Source organism: Notamacropus eugenii, chromosome 4, assembly GCF_028372415.1.
Source record: "Notamacropus eugenii isolate mMacEug1 chromosome 4, mMacEug1.pri_v2, whole genome shotgun sequence".
In the NCBI taxonomy this organism is placed as follows: domain Eukaryota; kingdom Metazoa; phylum Chordata; class Mammalia; order Diprotodontia; family Macropodidae; genus Notamacropus; species Notamacropus eugenii.
Genome location: NC_092875.1, coordinates 64,392,501 through 64,415,014, shown reverse-complemented (window position 1 = coordinate 64,415,014; position 22,514 = coordinate 64,392,501). Strand labels below are relative to the sequence as shown.

Here is a 22,514-nt window from a genome sequence, read left to right as displayed (position 1 = left end):
TCAAAAATAATAAATACCCAAATGGGAAAGCCAGTTATTCAGAGACTTCAGTTGAACTTTATTTCCAAAGGCAAATGATTTTTGAATTATCTAGGGCAGATAACACAATATTACTTCCATGTGTACTCTGGCACTTCAGAAATCTAAAAATGAGGACACTAAACCTCTTCTGAGGATGTGCAGGACAAGAGCTCTATGCTGTATTCCTTATTCCATTCCAAGGCCTTATCCTACTAAAACCCAACACCCCCTTGTTCTGCCTAAGTCAAGACAAATCTGATTATTAAGGGACAAGTGCTTTTATAAAATTTCACACAATACAAGGGTTGTTGGTATATTTTGTTGTTCTTTACGGGGTGCTACTACTGTGGCTCTGTGACCCTGGGCAAGACTGAAATCTTATAAGTATCTACTTTCTCCCCTCCCAAAAAGAAGCAGTTATATTAGAGATGCACCAAGGTCTATTTGCACTGCCAGTGTATGGATCTAAGCAGAGGCAAATGGCTTGGGTATATTTAGATTTTTCTTTCAATGAGGAAAGTGGGGTTCGGGGTGGGAGTTTGGAGTGTATACACACACACACACACACACACCCTCCCCTCTCTCTAAGCTCTTCATACACCTACTCAAAGGAATCTGGAATTAAACATAATTCCAGTTCAAGGAAGCAGAAAACAATTAGATTTGGACACAGGAAGAATAATCATGTCAAAATAAAGATAAATGATGATGCTGACAGTCTGACATAGCGGACAGAGTGCTAGCTGGACTAACAATCAGGAAGACGGGACTGTGACGTCATCAACACATCCCTTCACTTCCTCATTAGTGATCTAAGCAACTTTTCTAGGCCCCAAGTTTTCCATTGGATGCAGATTTGTATCAGTAGGAGGAGATTCCTACCCACAGCTCTTCACATGAAAGAGATCCCAGATTCAGATCAAAATCATAACAGAATGTTTTAGGGCATTTGGGTTTTATAGTTCTCAAAGTTTCTCCTCAACCATTATTTCCCTAGATGTTTACCACAATCCTGTAAAGCAGGCAGGACATCTATTATGCCCCTTCTACATATGAGGAAATAGATGCTCAGAAGGAAGGTATCTTGCTAAGGCTAGTTAGTGGCAGAGCTGGGATTAGAACCTGGGTTTCCTGGCTCCTACTGCAATGTTCTTTCTTTTCTTTATATTTTATTTTATTTATTTATTTAACTTTTTGCATTCATTTTCACAAAATTTTGGGTTCCAAATTTCCTCCCCATTTCTCCCTTCCCCCCCTCCCCAAAACGCCGAGCATTCTAATTGACCCTATCACCAATCTGCCCTCTCTTCTATCATCCCTCCCTTCCCTTGTCCCCATCTTCTCCTTTGTCCTGTAGGGCCAGATAACTTTCTATACCCCATTACCTGTATTTCTTATTTCCTAGTAGTAAGAACAATACTCAGCAGTTGTTCCTAAAATTTTGACTTCCAACTTCTCTTCATCCCTCCCTCCCCACCCCTTCCCTTTGGGAAGCAAGTCATTCAATATAGGCCATATCTCTGTAGTTTTGCAAATGACTTTCATAATAGTCATGTTGTGTAAGACTAACTATATTTCCCTCCTTCCTATCCTGCCCCCCATTGCTTCTGTTCTCTCTTTGGATCCTGTTCCTCCCCAAGAATGTTGACCTCAATTTGCTCCCTCCTCCCACTGCCCTCCCCTCCATCATCCCCCCTACCCTGCTTATCCCCTTCTCCCCCACTTTCCTGTATTGTAAGATAGGTTTTCATACCAAAATGATTGTGCATTTTATTCCTTCCTTTAGTGGAATGTGATGAGAGTAAGCTTCATGTTTTTCTCTCACCTCCCCTCTTTTTCCCTCCACTAAAAAGTCTTTTGCTTGCCTCTTTTATGAGAGATAATTTGCCCCATTCTATTTCTCCCTTTCTCCTCCTAATATATTTCTCTCACTGCATAATTTCATTTTTTTAAGATATGATCCCATCCTATTCAACTCACTCTGTGCTGTGTGTGCGTATGTATGTGTGTGTGTGTGTGTATGTGTAATCCCACCAACTACCCAGATCCTGAAAAGTTTCACGAGTTACAAATATTGTCTTTCCACGCAGGAATTTAAACAGTTCAACTTTGGTAAGTCCCTTATGACTTCTCTTTGTTGTTTACCTTTTCATGCTTTTCTTCATTCTTGTGTTTGAAGGTCAAATTTTCTGTTCAGCTCTGGTCTTTTCATCAAGAATGCTTGAAAGTCCTCAATTTCATTGAAAGAACATTTTTTCCCCTGAAGTATTATACTCAGTTTTGCTGGGTAGGTGATTCTTGGTTTTAGTCCTAGTTCCTTTGACTTCTGGAATATCCTATTCCACGCCTTTCAATCCCTTAATGTAGAAGCTGCTAGATCTTGTGTTATCCTGATTGTATTTCCACAATGCTTGAATTGTTTCTTTCTAGCTGCTTGCAACATTTTCTCCTTGACCTGGGAACTCTGGAATTTGGCCACAATGTTCCTAGGAGTTTCTCTTTTTGGATCTCTTTCAGGTAGTGATCGGTGGATTCCTTGAATACTTATTTTGCCCTCTGGTTCTAGAACATCAGGGCAGTTTTCTTTGATAATTTCATGAAAGATGATGTCTAGGCTCTTTTTTTGATCATGGCTTTCAGGTAGTCCCATAATTTTTAAATTGTCTCTCCTGAATTTTCCAGGTCAGTTGTTTTTTCCAATGAGATATTTCACATTATCTTCCATTTTTTCATTCTTTTGGTTTTGCTTTGTGATTTCTTGGTTTCTCATAAAGTCATTAGCCTCCATCTGTTCCATTCTAATTTTTAAAGAGCTATTTTCTTCATTGAAAGACCTTTTGGACCTCCTTTTCCATTTGGCTAATTCTGCTTTTTAAAGCATTCTTCTCCTCAGTGGCTTTTTGAACTTCTTTTGCCAATTGAGTTAGCCTATTTTTAAAGGTGTTATTTTTCTTCAGCATTTTTTTGGGTCTCCTTTAGCAAGGTATTGACCTGTTTTTCATGCTTTTCTTCTTGCAACTCTCTCATTTCTCTTCCCAGTTTTTCCTCCACCTCTCTAACTTGATTTTCAAAATCCTTTTTGAGCTCTTCCATGGTCTGAGCCCACTGAATATTTATTTTGGGTGTTTGGGATACAGAAGCCTTGACTTTTATGTCTTTTCCTGATGGTAAGCATTGTTCTTCCTCATCTGAAAGGATGGGAGGAGATATCTGTTCACCAAGAAAGTAATCTTCCATGGTCTTACTTTTTTTCCCTTTTTTGGGCATTTTCCCAACCAGTTACTTGACTTTTGGGTCCTATGTCAAGAGTAGGGTATACTCTGGGAATCTGTAAGATCTCAGTTCCTCCAAGGTGGCACAATCAAGCGTGTACTGGTCTGGGTGCAGAGAGGGATTTTTGTGCCCAGAATCTTAGCAAATACCTCTCCACAGCCACTTGGCCTCCAGTTCCCAAGTCAGCACTGGGGGCTGATTTTCAGATAAGCTGGATGGGCAGGGCCGCCATTCAGTGTGGGACAAAGACCAGCTCTCCCAGGGCCTCCACCCAGGGCTGAGGTAAGACTCAGCTTTTCAATGCCCCCAGGGGTTTTTACACTCCAACAATGGAGCTTCCGTGAGGGCTGCTGTGCAGGCTCTGTGGCCGCTGCCTGCTGCCAGAGCTATGGGAAAGCCCTTCTCCCTTCCTGGCCTGCTGATTAAACCCTGTCACTGACCTTTGGGGCCTGTGGGCCGAGGGATCTGAGGCCCCGCTACTGCGACTGGAGATTCTGCCCCCCAGGTGTCCTCCTCCCAGAGTCTTGTTGCACCACGCCACCATGGCCAAGGCTGGGCTGGGCTCTGCTCGGCTCTGTGTCCAGCGCAACCAACGTTTCCATGGGCCTCTCAGGTCACTGTGGGCTGGAATTCTCCTCTACTCTGTTGTTCTCCACTTCTGCTGCTCAAAAATTTGTTGAGAGTCCCTCTCTACAGGTATTTTATGGGCTGTGAGGAGGACCCTGCGTACGTGTGTCTTTCTAGTCCGCCATCTTCTGCAATGTTCTTTCTAATTACACCCAAGTGCCTTCTCAACAAGCATGTCAAGACAGCCCAGTCCTACCCTGTTACCTAATAAAAGCACACTCTAGGTTCAAATAAAAGAAGCCTGGCCAAAGGGCTGAAGTAACTGCACTCTGAAAATAGTAGTGTCATGAAAACAAAGTCAATTTATTACAGAATCTTCTTAGAAAGCAAATTAATATGAAATTATACAATTCAAATATTTGGTGCCTAAAATGTACACAGATAAAAATAAGCTAGTCCTTGGAGCCCACTCCTCTAAGAAATTCAGCAACAATTTTAAGAATTCCAGGCTGTCAGAATAGATAGGATCCTCAAGACAAATCAGACCAATAAGAAAGTGTGTTCTGTCTAGTTTTTAAAATTTACTGCCCTGGGGTGTTTCAGAATGACCCAATTACCACATGTATTCCTAGAAATAACACAATATGTACCATAAATAACTGGATATTTGTTCACTGCTCAGGAGACTGATATAATGAAACTATGTAATTGTTTCAAGTGTGTAAACATATATTTAGGAAAAAGAAAATATGCATTTATTTGGAGGCTAGGAATCCAAAATTTTTCCTTCCAACTTACCTATGTATTAGGTTGGTGAGGGGTTCAATAAGTTTTTTTCCCAGTCTTGGTTCTAAGGGAGTAAGAGCACCAAACTATTTGAATAAAAGGAAAAATCAATAGATTATTTTGTGGCAAGATATAGATTACAAATGATCATCTTTTCCTTTTTAGGGGCAAAGCAAGTTTGCAGCAGGTGTCTATTTTCTTCTTGAGCATATCAACTCACAGAAGCAGATATCCTCACTCTATTAGATGAATTTATTGTGAATATTACTGTCTAGTCTTTTGACTACAACTAAATTTTTAAAAAATAATAATGTCAAAGGATCTGGAACTTGGAAGACGACAATGAGTTTCTATATTTTTGCCAATTCATTAGATTATGTTTTTATAGATGCTAACAGTTTCATCTAAGATTTTATTCCTTGTTCTTTAAGTTTATTTAATTTCCTTTATTCTGATGGTTACTTATTTTACCAGAAAGAACATTTTTAAAGAAAATATTCAATAAATATTAGGGTTATGGACAATTTTCCTAATGAAAACAAAAAGCACAGCATAGAAATACTTGCCAATTTGATAATCTTAATGAGGACCCAATTATTAGTGGAAGAAGTCATCAACTTAAAAAATAGTGGAGCAAGGGAAAGGTAGTTTTTGGGATTTCGTCTGGCCAGTTCACAGATGACATTCACCGCAGCAGACTGAACACCTGTGAATATAAGGGAAGGATATCATTAGAGAAACCACTCCAGCAGCAGCTACATAAAACTTCTTTAGTACCTGGGGGTAAAGGTATGTACAGCAAGTCATCCTGAGGCAGCTACTTGTTCAGATCCTCACCCTCCAAATATTCTTTCTCTTGTCCAGATTTCTGTGGAACACTTTTTGTCCATTCATGTAGTGACCATGTTAATTTGGGCTCTCACCCCTTCTCATCTAAACTACCGTAATTGGTTTCGGGTTGGCGTCTCTTCCCTCTCCAAAACCTGTCATCCACACAGATGCCCAAGTGATGTTCATAAAGCACAATCTTGACCATGTGACTCTCTTGATCAATCTCCAAGAGCTCCCTAACCCACTAGGATCAAATACAAAGTCCTCCTGACATTTAAAGCCCTCCAATCCCTACCTTATACATCATTCTTCTTCATGCATCCAAACTAGCCTTTTTGCTATTCCTAACAAACAACAGGACATCTCCCATCTCCATACCTTTATACAAGCTGTTTTTGACACCCAGGGCAGCTAGGTGGTGCAGTGGAAAGAGCACCAGTGCACGAGTCAGGAGGACCTGAGTTCAAATCTCACCTCAGACACTTGACACTCACTAGCTGTGTGACCTTGGGCATGTCAATTAACCCCAACTGCCTCATCCTGGGTCATCTCTAGTCTTCCTGATGAATATCTGGTCACTGGATTCAGATGGCTCTGGAGAAGTGAGGCTGGTGACCTGCACAGCCCTCTCTCACTCAAAACAAAGTCAAGTGCAAGTCATGTCATGATTTCTGTGATGGCATAGTCTTCGACAACGAAGGACGAATACACTTTGATGCCTAACTTAATTCCATCTTCACCTTTACTTCCTACAATATCTAGTATTCTTCAAAACTCAGCTCAAATACCACTTCTTACATGAGGAATTCTCTGCCTACCCCTTTCCCCACAGCTGCTCTTGCTTCCCTGCAAAATTATCTTGAATTTGTTTATTTATATGTGTACATGTTATTTCCCCTACAGAATTCCAAGGACAGAGTTTCGTTTTTTTAATTTCTGTTGCTGAGACCGGTCACTGGCGATAGCCTGAATGAATTCAGAATGGGACCAAGATGATGTCTGCTTCCAAAGATTCCACGTACTAGGTGCAGGTTATCTTCATCTACTATTTCAGTTTGAAATTATACTATCATCTTATGGACCCAACCATCTCCTTCCCCTTTTCAACCCATCCCATGCAGAATTTTAGAACTGGAAAGGGCCTCACTATTCAAACCTAGACCTGAAAAAGTATCCCCAACTATAAAAGGCCCAATAAGAGGCCATTTTTAACATTCAACCTTAATCATATTTTCACAGAAAATGGACTCATCAAGATGTTGAATGTAATAGACCACCCTGCTACTAACATGAACAGCTTTATTGAAACACTGAAGACAACAGAAATGCAACACACCAGGGTCAGGATCCTCAAGTTTCTCTTTTAGACGAGGGAAGGCAGGGCGGAGGGACTCTGGGTACTTCAAGAACACTTTATACATGATCAGCACAGCCTTCTTCCTGATGTAAGGCTTGGTGTGTGACATCTGTGAACCAGACAAATACAGGAGATGTAAATACCATGTTGGAGATCTGTGCAAAGGTTCATTTCAGTTCTCTCTCCTGCAAAGTGCAACCACAGTGCTGTAATCATTAGGCATTTACAGGTGAGATCTCATTTTGAAATCTTGAAAATCTCTGCCTCCCTAGCTTCCTCACGCTATGAAGAGGGTGAAATTTTTTTTCACAAACTATTCTACATCTCAAAATAAAGTATAATCAAAATAGAAAAATCTAGCCTCAACTTATCTCCTCATAAGGTCTCAAAAGACCTCTCTCCCAGAGATGCCAGTCCTTCACAGTTCAAAGAAGCTAAGCTCAGTCATGTCAATACCAATACCCTTGAATATCATCCCCATCCTTAGCTCTGCCTATTTCTAACCATGTTTCAGGGTTCAATTAGTTTCTCATCTCTGCCATTTCCCTCTGGACCCTTACTAACATCCCCAAAATGATCTAGTGTGCTCACTTAACTCAAGAGCTTACAATCTCTTAGCATCTGTTTTGGACAATTTTATCTACTGACTTGAATTGGACTTAACGGTTTCATTAATAAAATGAGGTTAAAATGGATGGTTTCAGAGAGAGAGAGAGGGAATGAGAATATAATTTATCTTCTTAACTAAATATGATACACTAACCCTTGGTCAAGGCCCATGCCTTGGTAGTGCCAGGTAGTGTTAAGGCAAAGTCCTGACCAAATGCCAAACCTACTTTGTGTCCTGGAATCACTGTTCCACAGACAATAAATTTCCCTTCATCCCTAATCTTTTCCTCTTCCAGTCTTTCCATCTAACAATTACTGAAGCCTGGATCATTGCAATGACACAGCCTACCTTTCCAGTAGAGGCTGCACCTTCACACATTCTCCTCAGCTCACTGGCTGAGGAGGGGAACTGCAATACTCCTTATTCTCCATTGCCATGTTCAGGTTCTTCCCCTCCCTCTACCACCCAGTAATCTTTCCTCCTTTGAGGTTCACACAATTCATATATATCACCTAATCAAAATCCTGGTAGCTATTTTCTACAGACATTCATATCACTCCCTTTTCTTTCTCAAAGAGGTCAGTATGTAGCTCACAATTTTTCTCTCTTCCCCAACTCTTACCTTTATACTAGGGAGCCTTAATAAAAATACTGATTTTCCTCAAAATACCTTACTTATTCAGTCCCTTGACCTCCTCACTCCATTACCTGTCCCTTCATTCAACCTCAGAACCACACAAAGATGGGCATCCTTCTGATCTTGCCATCATTCACAAATGCACCACCTCCATGTTCAAGAATCTGATCACAATCTACTAACTTCCCTACTTTCTCTTACCAAACTCTACACACCATGACCTCCAATCCCTTAACCCTCAGTTTTCTTCCAGGTCATCTCCCCTGCACTAGTGTCTCTGTCCTCCTTTCCCCATCTTAATCCCTTGGTGAACCAGTTCGTCTCTATATAGGTCCACTTATCAAACTGCTGAATTGTTCCCTGCCAAGCCTTAATTTCAGATCACTCCCACCATCTGCCACACAGGCTGCTGAACAAAGGTGGAGAACAACAATTCTGACTGGGGTCTCCTACTAATTTTTTACACAATCTCAACTGGGTCCTCCCAGGCAATCATTCTACTCCCTCTTTTCAACTCACTATTTTCCTCTTCACAACAAGTCTTCCAAACCTTTTCATTCCTTCTTAAGTTTCCTGTGGCTCCTTCTCCCACTCTCAGTTGAGAAGTTTTCCCTCATATTTTAAAGAAAAAATGTGGTCATTCATGATGAGTTCCCTCTTATCTCTTCTTCTCATTTCATATCCCTCAGATGCTTCTGTCACTATCAGCTCTTTCACCTGTCTCACATGAAGAAGTGGCCTTACTCCTTTCTAAGGATGGCCCTCTACTTGTTCAAGAAATCTCATTCCATTTTATCTCCTCCAACAGACTCCCCCCACTGTCATCCTGCCTCTATAACTTATCTTCAATTTTTTTCTGTCTACTGGCTCCTTCCCTACTGCCTATATATATGCCCATGTCTCCACCATTCCTCAGAAAACTCACCTGATCCTTCCATCCCTGCTGTCTCCTTATATCTCTTCTGCTTTTTATGACTAAACTCCTTGAAAAGGCCATCTACAATACTTTTTTTCTCTCACATATTTTTTCATGCCTTCCAATGACCTTATTTCACTGAAACTGCTCTCTCAAAAGTTACTAGTGACTGCTTAATTGCCAATTCCAATGGTCTTTTCTCATTCCTCCCTCTTCTTGACCTCTCTGCAGCATTTGACATTATTGGTCACTCTCTTCTCTCTGTGTTTTTGTAACTTAACTTTGTTCTGGTTCTCCTTCTCCCTCTCTGACCACTCCTTCTCAGTCTCCTTTGCTTGGTCCTCTTCTCAATCATGTCCTCTAACTGCAAGTGTCCCTTAGGGTTCTGTCTTTGCCTCTCTTTTCTTCTCTCTCTATATACTTCATTAGGTGATCTCATCAGCTCCCATGGATTTAACTTGCATTGATCTATGCTGATGGTTCTCAAATCTAGCTATCCTGCCCTAACCTCTCACATTTCCAACTGCCTTTCAGATATCTCAAACTGAATGTCCAGGAGACTTCTTAAATTCAACATACCCAAAAGCTCTCCTAAATTTGCCCTGCCTCCAAACTTCCCTATTGCTGTCAAGCATAACACTACCTTCCCTATCCCTAAGACTTTCAAGCTTGGTATTGTCCTTCACTCTTCACTCTTTCTAACCTGCCATGTTGTCAAAACATGTTGATTTCACCTTAGCATTATCTCTCAAATATGCCCTAGCTTCCTCTGACACTGCCACCATGGTGCTGTGCAGGTCATCATCACCTCATGCCTGTATTATTGCAACAGCTACTGGGGGGGTGAGGGTGGGGGGGTTCGTCTGCCTGCTTCAAGTTTCTCCCCACTGCAATCCATCCTCCATTCAGCTGCCAAAGTACTTTTCCTAAAGTACAGATCTGACCACGTCACTAAGCCTCTTCCTCACTCAATAAACTTCAGTGGATCCCCATTTTCTCCAGGATCAAAAAAAAAAATCTCTGATACTCAAGCCCTTCATAACCTGGCTGCTCCCTCCTATCTCTCCAATCTTCTTATACCTTACTCCAGACATGCAGTCTTCAATTCAGTGACACTGGCCTTCCAGCTGCTTCAAAACAAGACACTCCATCTCTGTCACGGGAACTTTCTCTGACTGTCCCCCATGCCTGGAATGCTTTTCTTCCTCTGCTCCAACTACTGACTTCTCTGGCTTCCTTTAAGTCCCAACTGAAATCTCATCTTTTACTCAAAGCCTTCTCCAACCCCTCTTGATTCTAATGGCTCCCTCTTTTAGCTAGTTCTCATTTATCCTGTATATAGCTTGTTTGTACATATTTGCTAGTGGTCTCTCCTATTAGACTGTAAGCTTCTCATGGGAAGGGACTGTCTTTTGCCTGTCTGTATATCCCCAGGGCTCAGCACAGTACCTGACACACCGTATGCACTTAATGAATGTTTACTTACTGTTGCCTATGCTAATGGGGGGGGAGGGGGGGCTAAAATGCCAACAACCATATACAAAACATATACAAGATAAAATGAAAATAACCTTACAGAAAGGGCGCTGGCATTGGGGTGGGGAGGGAGAAGGGGTCAGACAAGATTTCCTGAAGAAGGTGGGCATTTACCTGACAGCCAGAAGGCAAAGGGAGGATGGAGAGAATTCCAAGTATGGGAGCTAGTCATGAAAAATGCCCAGAGCTGAGAAAGAGTATCTCAATTGAGGAATCTGAGAAAGCTAGTGTCTCCTGCAAGGAGTTAGCCTCCTGGTTTCTCTGACTAAAATCTCACATTTGCAAGAAGTTTCTTTTTGTTTTCCTGCAGACCAAGGCCCAGTCTCTCTGAGAGTCTCTTCCATTTATCATGTCTAGAACTTGTTTGTACATTATTGTTTGCCTGCTTTCTCTGCCATTAGACCTCAAATGGCCTGAGAGGAGGAGCTGTCTTCTGCTTTTCTTTGTATCTCTAGTGCTTAGTACAGCACCAGGTACACAGTGGTTCTTAAAAAAATACTTGTGGAAAAATGACTAATGTGGAAATGTTTTTGCATGACTGCACATGTATAACCTATATCAAATTGTGTGCCTTCTCAATAAGGGGGTGGGGGGGAGGAAAGGGAGAGACAGAGAGAATTTGGAACTCAAGATTAAGAAAAACAACAAATGTTAAAAACTGTTTTTACATGTAACTGGGAGAAAATAATAAAAGAGTAAAGCACTGACTATCCAAAAATGCTTATTGACTTCAACCTGTTTTTGTGTCATGGACCCCTCTGGAAGTCTGAAGAAGCATATGGAACCATTTGCAGTATGTTTTAGATGCATAAAGTAAAATACATAGGATTATAAAGGTGACCAATTATGATGAAATGTGGTTATCAAAACGTGAAGAAAAGAACAAGTTCTCAGATCCCAGGTTAAGAACCTTCTCTACAAACCTCTTTGCAGACAAAACCCTAGCAAATCCAGGGTTACCTCCAAACCATGATATCAAAATATAACTTTGGGGATATGTGAAAAGGATCAAACAAATACCAGTCACTGATTTATAAAATGATTTGCTTTACACTGAATAGCTCAAGCTATAAATCACTGGGGTATTCTCAAGACCTCACCTCTTTTACATCAACAACCCCCAACTCATCTTTATAACGCTTGGGGGGGGGGGGGTAAGTTTTATCTCCCATTTTATACACAAGGAAAATTGAGGGTTACAGATAAGGTGACATAGACTTGAAATCATAAAGAGAGGTCTAGTTATTTCTGCCAACTCACCAGAGTCATGATGTCATTTGCCAAATCTCTGGCGAGATCTGGAGTAACAAAACAGGACAAACCAGTCAGTGCAACTCCAGTATCATACTGGTTGGGGCTACTCAGGTCCTGCAAAGATGGAGGGGAGAACAATTTAACAAAGTACACAAATCCAGTCTAAACATGATAAGCTACAATTCCACGGAAATATTACATATGGAATGAATGAAAATTACAATATTCATGAATTTGAGGAGAAATAAAATTTCCCATTCATACTATTTTGTGGGCTAAGTTATAATCAGGCAAATATCTCATCCAATTAGTTTCTAAGGAAACAGACTATGTAGGAAAATACAATGTTTTAACTGGAGAATTTAGAACACACTGCTAAAAAAGAAAACAATTAAAAACAATTATAGGTAGGAACTTCTGTGTACCAAATATTCCACAGATGTGATTATTCAAATTATATCACAGAACCGGAAAATTTGTAAGGTAGGCTTCCTCATTATAAGCACATGTAGCAGAGTTGCCTATCTGTAGAATTAATGGGTCTAAGAAATCAACCTTGCTTGAAGGGTTGGTTTAAAATATTACCAATAACAATAAAAACATTAGCACAAATTTAAAAATAATGTCACCAGACAGAGACACACACTCAGGTCCTTTACCAGGTCCTTTTGGGTGACAGTAAAATATATTTAATGACAGAAAATATGTTTAAGTGAAAGGAAAAGAATCTGGGTAACTCCTCAAAACTGAAAAATGAAAAATCCCTTTGCCCTTCAGTTGGGTTTTCCCCGCTATAGTATATATAAAGGGATCATCAGGAGGCTCAGAAACTGTTCCTTAAAAGTGTGGACGGTTCTATGGCTTACCCCAAGTTTTCACTGACTCCAACTAGAGAAAAGTATAAAAACAGAGGAGGAGAATGAGATTGCAGTCTTGAAGACTTCCTTTGTATTGTACTCATCATTTTTTTGTCATATCTTTCTACATTACTATGTGGAAGTTATATAAAAAACCATATTTTAGTACTTCCAAAAATATAAAGAAAAAATATTTCTCTGGTCTAAAAGGTCCCTTTCCTACCAACCCTTCCACACTATCAGGTGTTAAGGGACAAAAAGAATTTCCTAAGGAAATGAATTAAAGATGGAACAGAAGTTTGACTTGCAGTCTTCCACAACCTTTGAAGAGATTTAGCCAAAGATATTGCCAGGGAATCTGCTTTTGGGAACAATTCTCAATGTTAAGCTCTGGGAGAAATCACACTGATTCCTTGAAGGAAGTGGTCCAGGTACGAATGGAATGGTGACTTTGTTACTCAACTATTTTTGATTGCTAACCTCAAACTGTATTTTTATTTCTTAGGATCTTATCCTTGTTCAAGATTCCTATAAATGTTACCTCACATAGTCCTGGAAGGGTGGAGCGGGGACATTTCCGAGGGCACTCTGTCATTTTAGACATTTCTCTCATTAAGCCAGAAATAGCTTGGACATTAATGTTAAATTAAATAAAATCATTTCTGGCCAGACGAAAATGCAGGACAGTATTAATATTGTTTTTTCAACAACTATCAACAAACATTTTGAATTCCTGCTCCCCAGGTTGGGGTAAAAGACATTGTGTTGTATATCATTTTGGATTGTATTTGGGTTGAAGGTTTATTCATTAAGCCCCTAGGACATTTAATATTTAAGTTAAGAGATACAAGAATATACAATATAGGATTTTCCATTTGGGCAAGAATTATAAAAATATAAATTTTGCACAAGTCTGTGTTCAAGGAAGGCAGCAAAGGCAGAGTTCACCCCATACCACCTGCAACTTATTTGACAGAAGCTCCTTGTTTCCATAGTATTCTTTTCTGAATAGTTAGAGAATGGTCACATGGAAGCCAAAGAAAACTGCTACGGCACTCTACTAGGTCAACAAAGAAGATAAAAAGCCCTGTAAGAGTGATCTGTCACGGAAGGACAAGGGGGAAAGGATAGATGGATGGATGAATGATTAAGGCTGCACTAACTTGTACCGAAAAGGAACACACAAGTTCATTTAGGAGGCCTCTCTCTGGGCTTCCTAATGGCTATCAAACCACCTACAGGATCAAAGACAAACTTTATTTTAATGCTTAATACTTAAACTTTACTTCAGGCCGGCATTCAAAGCCTTCAACAAGCTAACATTCTAACTATTCCTCTATATTACCTAACACCATATATATATGGATAATCCTTTGTAGTTTTATAAAGAACTCTCACTTGTTTATTAAATAACCTAAAAACATATTGCCCACGATCAGACTGGTGAACTCACTGACCCCCAAAACAAGTCCTACTCCCAACCAATTCCACATCTCCTCCTTCAATCACACCCTTCTATGCTCCCCTTCCTTCTCCCCTCTTATCTAAGTCCTATCCTCACTTTTCTGAATGCCCAACTCCAAACTCTCCCTGACTATTTCAGCTCTCAGTGACTTCACCCTCCTAGGAACACCTGTGGATCTTAAGACTCTCTTATTTGGTACTTAGCACATGCTACCTTGTATTATAACTTCTCTGTGGGGTGTGGGGAAGGGAGGACACCGCACAGGGAAGGAAATGGATGGAGTTGGGATGTGCATGGATGTATATGTCTCTTCTCCCCAACAAGACTGTAAGATCTTTTTTAACAGTTAGGGCTCTGTGTTATACCTCTCTGTATCCTCAAAAGAATACAAAGAGTAAGTGTTCAATAATTGCTACTGACAAAAAAAATAGCTTGAATTATAGCCTTTGGCATGGGGCACCAACCTGTGCCTCTAGCAAACAATTTGGGAACCATTATGAACTACAAAACTCAACAGTCAGACTCAGCTTGTATGTTCCTTCAAGGTAATACATCCCTGGTCCTACATCCACAGCTCCAACAAGGCATTCTGATGTCCCCAAATTACCTCTTCTGAAAACCCTGAGTGTATGAACCATGTCTATATCTGACTTCCAAAGCTAGACTCAGTCACATTCTTGGCCCTGTACCTGAGTTTTTCTTCTGGTTTAGGTTTAGAGAAAGGATAGAAGTATAGTCAGGCAAAATGAGATAAAGGCCAATGGCCACACTCGGCTCACTTTGATCCATTTAGAAAAAAGTAGATGCCTTCAGTCATTAAAAGTCTGCCAGCTGCTGATTTATAAATTATATATGCCTAATCCATTATATTATCTTAATTATTATATAACTAAGGTATGAAATTGATGCCTCACCCCCCCAAAAAAAGTTGTCTGAAATGCAGAAAATGAAGAAGAAAATGTCATTGAATTAATCACTTTCTGATTTTCCTCGAAGGAGAAAGTAACCTGGTTATGAAGCTCATTCAATGTTAGTCAACACAAGGAAAACAGGCCTTAACAACAAATACATAACCCAAAACTAAAGCTTGACCTCTTCCCTCAAAAGTCCAATGGAATGTCATCAGGGAGAAGTCAATAGGAAAGGCAACAATGATCATCTCACATACAGCTACCTGGGAATTACAAATCACTTAAAGCATACTTTAATAAACCAACCCTCAAAACACCCAAGAAGTATTAATAATAGTTCACACCTATATAGAGCTTATGAGTTTGCAAAGTGCTTTGCATACATTATCTCTTTAGAGGCAGCTAGATGGTGAAGTGGATAGAGTACTAGTGCTAGAGTCTATAATATCAAAGTTCAGATCAGACCTCAGACATTTATTAACCATACAACTCAGGGTAAATCACTCCACCTTTCTAGGCCTCAGTTTCATCATCTGTAAAATGGAGATAACAATAGCACGTGCATCATAGGGCTAATGTGCTTGCTAAATTACTTTGTAGTAGGATCTTTTCCCACATATATTAGACTGGACTTTTAAACAGAGATGATCATAACCTAACTATATTCCTTATAAATGAGAATAAATGGTTTTTTAGAAGACACAAACTGGCACACAGGAAACAGTGAAATCTTACTAAAAAAAGTAAACAGTGGTTCCAGCTGAAATTGATCACTTACCTTTCGAATTTGATTGGTAGTCAGCATAATTACATCAGTTCCTTCATGAAAGCACTGAGAAGCAGCTAGATAACCAACTCGCTGTTTATTCAGAAAAACAGAAGCATTAAATTTTTGCCACTATTCTTGCCTTTCTTGGAACTAAAGGTCCTGCTCTAGGAGCATCAGTCCCAAGAAAAACAAAACCTGTAGTCATAAAAGAACTACAGGCTCAATACATGGGAAGCTGTTAACTCTGTCTGGCCAAGACAACAAAACATTTGTTTAACATTTCAACCTAACATTTCAGTGTTTTAGAATGGCAGTGACTTTAAAATGCTACATATTATTCAATAAGGCTTTCCCTGAAACAGACACAATCAATTAAGACTTAGTTGTTCATTCTTCCCATTTCCACTAACTTCACCTTTGCAATTGGTGACTTTTTAAAAAACTCAATGCTACAGTCTAGCCTCTATTGTCGATCAAATATGATCCTAAATAGGATCCTAAATCCTTGTGAATTCCAAATTATATTTTAAACAAACAAGTGAATATATTTCAAACTTTACTGAACACAATATACATCTCTTAAGTAAGAGTGGACAAAAGGCAGAATAATTGTGTAAACCTGCTGAGGTCAAAAGTGAACTTGGTGGTAAAAGTAGGTGGTAAAAGAAGGAAGTCACAAGGAATATTTCCTCTATAGGCACTAACCAAAGCACTATGCTCACTTAGGTTTCACAATATCAGATACAACCTCGTTGACTTCAGTTCCTTTTGACATTGTGGAGATTTTAAATATGGCCTAAGACAGATAGTAGACAAAAATCAATGAAATCATACCCCATATTTCACTTGGAACAATAGGCAGAATTATCAGATTTAAAATAATTCAATCAACTGTATTTGTTAGTGGGAACCAAACCTTGCTAAAGACTATGATTCCCTACTTCTGGACAAGCGACATTCAAAAGATCCAATTCAGGCCTTTCTGGTCACATGGAAAGTGATCACATGTCCCCAACTTGTCTCACCTGGTCCTTCTCCAAGTTTGTTATCATATTCCAATAACCCTTTCCCTGACCTTTCGTTGGGTGGGATTTCTAGTAAGGAGAGAAGGGAAAGTAGGAGCAGTGGCCCTTCCTCTTCTCTTGCTCCTTTCAGGGACTCAATAAGTAGCACCTCTCTCTCACTGCTGGCTTTACTCCTCCTATACAAGATCTAATGGTTTGAAGGAAATTTTAAAATAGGTTCTCCCTCAACAAGAAAAAGAGGTTGAGGATCTCCGTACTGGCCTTTGAAATGGTGACAGAGAGTGCCATATTTAAAAACAAACACAAAGGCCTCTTACCTTAAATGTAAACTTTGAAGCACTCATTACTTCAATAATGTTGAAAGCAGCCCAGCTGATGTCATATCCCAACATCTGTAACTGTTAGGAATAAGAGTAAGACATCATAACTTTATTAATGATCCATTCTTAATGACCCCTGAACCTTTAAAAAAAAGTAAGAATGAGATTTACAGATATGGAGGAAGGCCACATTAGGACCATGTACTTTGTGTGTGTACACCTTTTGAGGCTTGATATCTGCTTAAAATTTGACAAAAAAAATCTATTCAATTCCACACCACAGACCTTCATTTCCCCAGGGTCTGGGGGATCATCTGGAAGGGTGTGCCCTGTATTGAGACAGAGAATACAGGCACTTTATGAGTTGCTAGCCTTCCCCTGATCCCCAATTAATTTACCCAAGAGTTAGCTTTCTCATGATGGACACAGCCTGTTTATCTCCAGTCTGTCCAGCTTTGTAGGCTCTGCCAGAGCTTATTTATACTCTGCCTGAAATGCCTTCAGGAAGAGAATTTATAGAAATAAGAACCATTCCTCAATTGATAAATGGCCAAAAGATATGAACAGGCAAGTTTTCAGACAAAGTAATCAAAGCTATCTAGTTACATGAAAAAAAGAAGAAAAAAAAGAAAAAATTCTCGAAATCCCTACTGATTAGAGAAATGCAAATTAAAACAGCTCTATACCACCCCACACCTATCAGATTGGCTAATACAACAGAAAAGGAAAATGACAAATGTTGGAGAGCATATGGGAAAAAGTAAGACACTAATTCACTTTTGGTGAAGTTGTATACTGATTCAACCATTCTGGACAGCAATTTGGAACCATGGCCAAAGGGCTATAAAACATGCATACCCTTTGACCAAGCAATACCACTTCTAGGTCTGTATCCCCAAGAGATAAAAATCAAAAAGGAAAAGGACCTATATGGATGAAAATAGTGGTGGCAAAGAACTGGAAATCAACTAGGGGATGGTTGAACAAGTTGTTGTATATGAGTGTGATGAAATACTATTGTGTTACAAGAAACAATGAGTAGGACACTGTCAGAAAAACCTGGAAACACATGAACTGATGTAAAGTGAAATGAGCAGAACCAGAAGAATATTGAACATGGTAACAGCAGCATTGTATGATGATCAACTGTGAATAATTTAGCTATTCTCAGCAATACAATGATCAAAGACAATTCTGAAGGACTTAAAGATGAAAAATACAATCCATCTCCAGAGAAAGAATTGATGTAATGTGAATGCAGATCAAAGCACATTTTTTCTTTATTTTTCTTTGGTTATTTGTCTGTATTCATTCACAATATGGCTAATGTTGAAATACATTTTGCATGACTGCACATGTATAACCTATATCAAATTACTTGCTTTCTTAAAGAGAGGGGTGAGGAAGAGAGAATTTAAAACTCAAAAATTTTTTAAAATTAATGTTAAAAATTGCTTTTACATGTAATTGAGAGAATAAAAAATTAAATTAAAAAATAAATTTAATAATATTTAATTTAAAAAAGAATACAAGAACAGAGAGAAGAGGAAATCAATGAGTCAATGAACAAGCACTTATTAAATACTTACTATTTGTCAGACACTGTGCTAAGCACCAAATTTGCAGTCACTGCCCTGAAGAACCTCAAAATCTAATGGAAGGGACAACATGCAAACAACTCTATAGGTAAATGGAAGGTAACTGCAGAAGGGAGGTACTGGCAGTACAGGGGATGAGGGAGGAGAAAGAGGGGAACAGGTCTCTTACAGATGGGAAAAGTTGAATCGAGGCTTACAGGAGGCCAGAGAAGCTGGAGACAGAGGTGAGAATTAAGAGAATTCCTAGCATGGGGCACAGTCAATGAAAAGGCATGAAGTCAAGGGACAGTGTGTCATAAGAGAGTGTCAGTGGATCACTGAGAAAATATGCGTAAAGTATAAGACTGGAAATTAGTAAAGGACCAGGTTGTGAAGGGATTTACATGCTCATCAGAGCTTTTTATATTTGATCCTAGAGGTAATATGGAAGTGAGCATCTAATAAACCACTTCAGTGACATAACCTAACACTTATATAGTCCTTTATGGTTTGCAAAACACTTCCTACCTAGGCAGCTAAATGATGTAATAGAGAGAGTTCTTGCTTGGACTCAGGAAGACTTGAGCTCAAATCTGAACTAAGGCATTTACTAGTCATGTGACCCTGGATAACTCACTTAACCTTTGTCTGCCTCAGCTTCCTTAACTGTAAAAAAAAACAGCACCTACCTCCTGGAATTGTTGAAAGGAACAAATGAGATAATACTTGCAAAGCACTTAGCACAGTGCTTGGTACAGAGTAGGCACTTAAATGCTTGGGCCGCCCTTCCCCTACTTTATATATCTTAATATTTAAAAAGCACTTTGTACTCCTGTAGCGAGAAACTGGCCTCAACTGAATCTAAGAGAAAGGACCATTACTATGGCATAGCATTACTATAAAAGGTAATGAACTTGGCCTCTGTCAGACCTAAAAGAAGTAGTTTCCAACACTACAGAAGAAACCTCCCCCTTCTCTCCCCAATTCTACCATGACTCTTGGCAATCAAACTTGAAAACTCCTAGCAGGGATAATCCAGAAGAAAATGTTTAACAAGAATCTAGAAACTGAACGTATGTGTGGAACCTACATAAGACTACACACCGTCTTGGAGAGGGAGGGAAAAAAATCTTAAGACATATAGAAGTGAATGTAGAACACTGAAGACAAATAAAATCATTTTTAAAAAAAGAATTTAGAAACCACAAAATTAAAAGCCAATGTTCCTTCTATCTGAGAATGCATATATGTTTCTATATAATCCCCAAGCCCACCACCTTTCTACCAAGAGATACATTATTTTGTTAAAAGTCAATATATTTGAGGGTTAGTTGGGAAGTATTTGCTATAACGTAATTTAGCATAAAAATGATTTTTTAGAAATTCTTTTAAATTTATTTATTTATATGCCTGTTTATTTCCAGTGTTCCACAATCACTACCACACAACCCAGACTTTTTCTTTTCCTCTCTCCCTGAGACAGCATATAATTTTATATAGGTTCTATACATACATTTCTATTAAATACATTTTCACCATAGTCATGTTGTATAGAAGAATTAAAATGAATGGGAGAAATCATATAACAAACCAAAACGTAATACAAAAGAAAATGATCTGCTACAAACTGAGATTGAATGCCATAGTTCTTTCTCTAGATGTGGAAGGCATTTTGCTTTAAAAGGCCATCAGGAATTTAAAAATGATTTTTATCAGAAAATTAAACTATTTTTAAAACATATTTTAACATTTTAAAAAGGGGACAGAAATTAATAAGGAAACATGACAAAATTACAAAGAACAAGCATGGTACGGTCCCAAAGAAAAGAGGCTATTCCCCCACCCTCCACTTCAACCTTCTTTGCAAATGTGGGAGGTCAGTAATTATTGCACTTATACTGTAGACTTTTTTGATGTACTGATCAAGTTTTGCTGAATGTTTTCTCTTCTTCCTTTTTTTCTCTACTTTTTTCCCTTTAAAAATATTATCTGTTATATGGGATGACTCTTTGGAAAGGGAGGATAAACTTCAGTGATGTAAAAACAAAAGATATCAATAAAGTTTATTTTTTAAAGGGTTGCAGAAAAAGCAGTGAGAGGGTAGGATACACGTCATAAGGCATACATAGGTAGTACAGTCCATTTAAAGTAGTGACTATATAAGGAAATGCAATTTATAAACCACTACACTTACATAGGTAAGCTTGCAGACTGCATTTGCTTTCACTGCAATATTGTCTTGCTTCAGTTCTTGTTTGATCTCATCAATACATTGAGATATATATTTGGCCTGAAAAACAAAACAAAACAGAAGATGTTTAAAACAACTGTGATTCAACTGATGTGAATATCCTCCAAGAGAGTCACTCATCCACACTTTCCCATTCTCTGGGACCTTTAGCTATATGCTCCCATAAGTCCTCCAAGGGCAGTTTTCCCTATCTGCTGGAAGGCTTTCTTGAATTATCTTGACATTTTATGTCAGGGAGGAGCCAAGATGGCAGAGTAACAGCAGGGGTTTTCTAGAGCGCTCCTGCCAACCCCAGCCAAAAACCTGTAAAAAATGGCTCTAAACAAATTCGGGAGCTGCAGAACCCACAAAATGACAGTGAAGCAAATCTCCAGCCCAAGACAGCCTGGAAGGTTATTGGGAAGCATCTATCATGCCATGCAGGAGGCAGGGCTCAGTCCAGCGGGAGCCGCATCAGCACAGACAGGACCTGAGCAGGACTTGGGGAGACTGAATCTCTCACACCTGTGGTGGTTTCCAGACTTCATGACCCCAAAATGCAAAGGACAAATTGGAAGGTCAGTGGAAAAAGCCTGCAGGACCAGTGTGGGAGAGTGGAGTGGTCCAGCCTCAGTCCCAGGGTGGCTGAGGGGGGAGGGGTGGAGGAGCCCGAGGTAGCCACAGCACCAGCAGGGGCAGAGACAGCAACTGTTTCTGGAGCTCCACGCCCATAGATTGTGGGAGGATCCAGGGGCTGACAATACACTCCTCACCTCCACTGGAAGCAGGGAAATACCTTGACTAAGAGTTCAAAAGTCAAGTAAATGGCTGGGGAAATGAGCAAAAACCAGAAAAGGAATTACACTGTATAGAATCTTACTTTGGTAACAAGGAAGACCAAAGCATGCAAACAGAAGAAAACAAAATCAAAGCTCCTCCACTCAAAACGTCAAAGCAAAATGTGAATTGGTCTCAAGTCATGGAAGAGCTCAAAAAGGATTTTGAAAATCAAGTGAGAGAAGTAGAGCAAAAATTGGGAAAAGAAATGAGAGTGATGCAAGAAAATCATGAACAACGAGTCAATAGCTTGCTAAAGGAGACCCCAAAAAATGCTGAAGAAAATAACACTTTAAAAATAGACTAACCCAAATGGCAAAAGAGATCCAAAAAGTCAATGAGGAGAAGAATGTCTGAGAAAGCAGAATTGGCCAGATGGAAAAGGAGATCCAAAAGCTCACTGAAGAAAATAATTCCTTAAAGATTAGAATGGAGCAGATGGAAGCTAATGACTTTATGAAAAATCAAGAAATCATAAAACAAAACCAAAGGAATGAAAAAATAGCAATGTGAAATATCTCACTGGAGAAACAACTGACCTGGAAAAGAGATCCAGGAGAGACAATTTAAAAATTACGGAACTACCTGAAAGCCATGATCTAAAAAAAGATCCTAGACATCATCTTCCATTATCAAGGAAAACTGCCCTGATATTCTAGAACCAGAGGGCAAAATAAATATTGAAAGAATCCACCGATCACCTCCTGAAAGAGATTTTTAAAAAAAGACATTTTA

The 22,514-nt window shown here is 39.3% G+C and overlaps 1 protein-coding gene across 1 annotated transcript in view; it reads right to left on the bottom strand.

Moving 5' to 3' along the window:
- Positions 1-22,514, bottom strand: part of AP3D1 (adaptor related protein complex 3 subunit delta 1) — a 158,691-nt gene that overhangs the window by 66,124 nt on the left and 70,053 nt on the right. The window contains exons 2-8 of the mRNA XM_072601490.1: positions 20,907-21,002; positions 17,133-17,213; positions 15,800-15,880; positions 11,795-11,902; positions 6,815-6,944; positions 5,214-5,353; positions 4,660-4,733 (exon numbers count right to left, since the gene is read on the bottom strand). Of these exons, the coding sequence (XP_072457591.1) occupies positions 4,660-4,733; positions 5,214-5,353; positions 6,815-6,944; positions 11,795-11,902; positions 15,800-15,880; positions 17,133-17,213; positions 20,907-21,002 (710 nt within the window). The remainder of the gene's footprint in view (positions 1-4,659; positions 4,734-5,213; positions 5,354-6,814; positions 6,945-11,794; positions 11,903-15,799; positions 15,881-17,132; positions 17,214-20,906; positions 21,003-22,514) is intronic.